The sequence below is a fragment of the Charadrius vociferus genome, unplaced genomic scaffold, assembly GCF_000708025.1.
Source record: "Charadrius vociferus isolate BGI_N301 unplaced genomic scaffold, ASM70802v2 scaffold877, whole genome shotgun sequence".
In the NCBI taxonomy this organism is placed as follows: domain Eukaryota; kingdom Metazoa; phylum Chordata; class Aves; order Charadriiformes; family Charadriidae; genus Charadrius; species Charadrius vociferus.
The window spans coordinates 328719-333505 of NW_009649116.1; the positions used below are offsets into that span (position 1 = coordinate 328719).

The 4787-nt window shown below is 57.2% G+C and overlaps 1 protein-coding gene across 1 annotated transcript in view; it reads right to left on the bottom strand.

The window, feature by feature from the left end:
* Positions 1–2381: 2381 nt before the first annotated feature.
* The window catches only part of MECR (mitochondrial trans-2-enoyl-CoA reductase), a 6493-nt gene continuing 4087 nt past the window's right edge, over positions 2382–4787 (bottom strand). Inside the window, exons 5-9 of the mRNA XM_009888333.1 lie at positions 4671–4773; positions 4286–4359; positions 3752–3812; positions 3251–3327; positions 2382–2535 (exon numbers count right to left, since the gene is read on the bottom strand). Of these exons, the coding sequence (XP_009886635.1) occupies positions 2382–2535; positions 3251–3327; positions 3752–3812; positions 4286–4359; positions 4671–4773 (469 nt within the window). The remainder of the gene's footprint in view (positions 2536–3250; positions 3328–3751; positions 3813–4285; positions 4360–4670; positions 4774–4787) is intronic.

Genomic DNA, 4787 nt, shown 5'->3' on the forward strand with positions numbered 1-4787 from the left:
TGCCACTGCTGGAGGTGCCCCTGCTCTGGCGGGGGGTGGGATGGGGGAGCTCCAGAGGGCCCTTCCAGCCCCCACCAGTCTGGGATGCTGTGACGTGACATCTGCCCCCCGGGGTGTTCTCCCTCCAGCCGTGGTGGGAGGGGGGTGGCTGGAGTCCCTCCCTGTCCCCCCTGGTTTTCCTGCCCACGAGGGCTCTCGGCCCCCCCCAAATCCCGACCCCTGGAGAAGGTGCTGCTGCAGGAATCCTGGAAGCAGCCGAAAGCAGCCGTGGGCATTGGGAACCAAGCTGGGGAGGGTGACCAAACCTCGCTGTGTCCCCTGCAAGCGCGGTGCTGGCGGATGGCTGTGCAGGAGAGTCTCTTCCCAGTCCTCCCAGTCTGTCTATCCTCCAGCATCCCAGTTAGGGGTTGAGATGGCAGCAGGGGTGGGAGAGGAGTCCTCCTGGGGCAGTCCCACCTAATTTTTCTTTGGCTTGTTTTTCCCGGGTTGGGGAAACCCTTCTGCCATGTCTTGAATTGGTAGGGTTTTTTTTTTTTTGGCAAGGGCTGCTGTGTGGATTCTCTGCTGTCTAATAGGGTTGAGCAGAGCTGAACCTCACTCCCAATGGGAGCACAAAGAGTTTCTCTCCCCGCTTATTCCATCACTGGGGTTTATGAAGGTTGATAGCACATTTTTGGGATTTTCACTCTCTTGGCAGAGCCTGGTTGTGGTTCTGCCTTTACTGGTGGAGCTGCTGGAGGAAGGAGGGGTGAGGACATGCATCGCCCTCACGCCATCTCATCCCCACACAGCTCAGGACTGAACTTTCCTCTTCCAACCCCAAACCTGAGGGCGAGTGGAGGGGCAGGGGTGGCCACCAATTTTGGGGTGGGGGCAATAAATAACCTGGGCTTGCAATGGACGTCAGAAGGCCGGGCAGGTCCCCACGGAGCGGAGGGAGGTCACCAGCAGCTCTCCCCTACACCGAATGTTGTCATTAAGACCAAAAATGAAGCGTGTTGCTTTGAAATGGCTTTTGAATGGACTCGTGGCTCTTGTCGCCCCGAGGAAGAGCCTTGTCCTTCCCATTGCAATAATTGCAGGGAAAAACGTGTCTTTGTCTGACTCGGGGCACAGATTTGGGGTAAGAAATGCTGTTTGTGGGGCCCAACAGGCGAGGTGTCCCTGCCCAGGGCAGAGGGGTTGGAACTTGATGATCTTCAAGGTCCCTTCCAACCTAAACCGTTCCGTGATTCTATGATCCTAACGGGCCAGAGCCAGTCCTGTCTGCCCAAAACCACATCCACCCTGCAGCCGCTTTTAGCGGGACGCTAATTATCTACCTGCAACTGTAATTAAAGCTTTACAGGTTGGCAAAGGCAGGGTTTAGGACAGGGAAAGGGCCAGGCAGGGAGGGAGCCCCGGGGCACTGGGTTTGCCCATCCTCGATGCCGCGCATCCCCTGCATCCGACAGGGGTGCATCCCTGCACCCCTCAGGCATCCGACTGAGCACAGAAACACTTATTAGCAGCACCTTAAAAAAAAATATATGTGTATTAGACATTGATTTCCAAGAGCTTCTCATCACACTCAGTAGCGGCAGCAGAACAGCAGCAAAACTCAATTCAAGTCCAGGTATTACAAAAAGCCCCCCTTGCCCTGCACGTGTCTGGCTGTGACCTGCGGGGTCAGTCCTGTCCCCACCTCCAATGCCACTGAGGGGACAATGGCATCTGCGGTGTCTTACAGCTCCCGCTGGTGCGGCAGCACTGGCTCAAAAAATTTAAAATTTGGGTTTTTTTTTCTCCGCAATTCAACGTGGCGAGTGCATCCAGCCCAGGTTCAGGGCTGCTGGACTCGGAGGGGGACACATGGAGGTGGCTCAGAGGCTGCAGCAGCGCAGGGGACACAGTGTCGGCTGGGAGCCGGCCAGTGACCAGCCCCCTGCTACCCTGAAAAGTCACCCAAAAGTAGCCAAAAATCACCTGAAGGGACAGCGCAAACAGCAGAACACCAGTGATGGCCACAAAGCCAGGCAGGAGGCAGCAGTGCAGCCCCCTGAACCCCAAAAATCACACACACGAGGGGGAAACCGATGCTGTTTTGACACCCTGAGCCGAGCGAATTGCCGACCCCGGGCTCCCTGAGCTTTCTCCGGCACCCAAACCCACCCCAGCTAAAGCAGTGTTCAGCCTCCCTCCAGAAGCAATCACACCTGCTGCCATCCATGCAAAGCTGCAGAGGCTTTTAAAACTTCCAGTGGGCAACCGAAAGTTTAAAAAAACGCAGAAAACCTGAAAAAAAAAGAAAAAATTAATCAATGTATCTGGAGGGTTGTCTTTTTTTCCACCCTGAAGCATTGTCTTTCCGAGGGAAAGCTCAGCTGAGGTGGAGCTGTGGGTCAGAGGAGGAGGATCTGCTTGGAGGAGGTGAAGGGCTTCATGGATGCCTCCAGCGCCGCCTCGTAGTCCTGGAGCGGGACCTCGGTACAGGCCGGCGCGGTGAGCTGTCCCCTCCGGATGAGCTGGCACAGGGCGTCCATCATACCGGCCAGGCTCTCCCAAAAAAGGGGGCCCCTCCCCGCCCCGGCACCATCGACTGTCCCAGGGCAAACACCCACCTGAAGCCATACAGGGTCCTGGGGACACCGGGGTGCGATGTGCTCCCAGCTCGGGCAGGTGGGACGGGGCACGGTGGCACCACGCTGCCCAGCGCCCGCGTTGCAGCCGCCCTGAGGACTATCAGCACTCATAGAATGGTTTAGGTTGGAAAGGACCTTGACGATCATTGAGTTCCAACCCCCCTGCCCTGGGCAGGGACACCTCCCACCAGCCCAGGTTGCCCAAGGCCACCTCCAGCCTGGCCTTGAACACCTCCAGGGATGGGGCCTCCACAACCTCTCTGGGCAACCTGTGCCAGTGCCTTACAACCCGATTAACAATTACAATTATTAACAATGCTGAGAAGTTAGCCAAGACTGTGGTGTGTTTTACCTGGACAGACCTCGATCCTTAAATTTCTGCAGGTTTTGGGAAAAATTCCAGATGAACCAAAGCAGTCTGAAGGGGACTCCAGAGCGGGACGCAGTACTCCAGGTGGGGTCTCACAAGAGTGGAGTAGAGGGGCAGGATCACCTCCCTTGACCTGCTGGCCACACTTCTTTTGATGCAGCCCAGGTAAAAGCAAAGAGGACGGCACCGATGTGGTGGTTTGGTACCCCTTCCCATGCTGACTCGCCCCACTGGTGCCACCCCTCAGCACCCATCCTGCTCACCCTGCGCGTGGTCCTTCCTCCACTGCGTCATCCAGAAGCCGCGGAGCCGCACGTCTCGGAAGATGAACGCGCTCTGTGGAGAGAAGGAGCCGCACGCCCGGGTGAGACACGCGCGGCGGCGGAAGGTGGCAATGAGGCTCCTCGCTTCCTTCGTTAGCGCTCTCATTTGTGAGTCGGGGCACTGCGGCACGCGGAGAGGTGACTCAGAGGTGTGGAGTCAGGGCAGGTTTGACGCTCGGTGTCTGCGGGGCCATTTCCCCGCTGGGATTTCACAGCGGCCCAAATCCTCCATAAATAAAGCCGAGAGCCCCCGCACCGGGATGCGAACCCGCTCGTCCCGTATCAGAGCCGGTTAGTTAAAAAAAGAAAAGGTTGGAGGCTCTGAATTTGTCGGCAGGGGAGAGCCGAACTCTTGCGGTGCCAAGGGGATGGGGACATCAGCAGCGGGGCACAGGGGACATGCCCCGAGGGAAATTGCGAGCATCTCCAGTACTCACCACAGGCACCATCACGGGCTGCTTTGCCATCCCCCCGTAGGTGACCATGGTCCCTTTGGGCCTGGAAGAGGAAGGGGGTATTTGGTCACCCGTCCCCAACGTGCAGCTTTGGCCTTATAGCCTCTGCTGTACCCAAACCGCATCGACGGGGCTATTCTGGCACCAAAGCTCCCCCAGTTATCCATCAGGCTCTGCTCTCCAGAGCTCCCCTCTCGCTCCCACACATCACTCGCTGAATTTGCAGCTAAATACACCAGTTATAGCTGGGCAGGACCCGGCGGACCTTCATAACTGGACCTCAGCTGCCTTCAGCCACCGGCAGCATTTGAGACATGCGGTGATGATGGGTTAACTTCAGGTCACTGCTATTTTCCAAAACCACTTCTCCACTGACCTTCCCTCACCAGAACTTCAGTTCAGTGATGACCAACATCAGCTAACAACATCTCTGGCCACATCTTGGGCTCCAGGACTCATGCCATGCTGGCCACTGTCCCCAAACCCGTGCCCAAGCCACCACCCAGCCAAACTTACTGCAGATGCCGCAGCATCTCCGTCGTGCTTTTGCCTCCGACGCAGTTCAGGGCAAGCCGGGGCTTCGGGATGCTCTGCAAGAGTTTATTAAGAAGGTTCCCAAATTTTAGGGCTCCTTTTGAGGGTGGGACCGCGGTTCTTGAGGGAGCAACTGCCTTAACCTCAACATTTACCTGAGGGCAGCTGAGTCGCAGAGCTAAAATCTACGAGCTGGCCCTGGCAGTAGCTGCAAAAGCCCTCAACTTCTGCAGACTTCAGCAAAAGCCCTCAGTCTCTCTGATCTAGAGAGGTTTGTCCTTCCCACCATCCCTGAACCCCTCCCCGCAGCGCTGATCTACCGGGACAGCCCTGGACAGTCTCTCCAGTGGGATCAGCATTGAGGTACCTTAAACATGTCTTTCATCTCTGGCTTTCTCAGCATCTCCTCCGTGATGACGTGGTCTGCGCCCAGGGCCATCAGCCTCTCCACCAGCTTGGGGAGGTCAGGTCTGGAGGTGGGGGG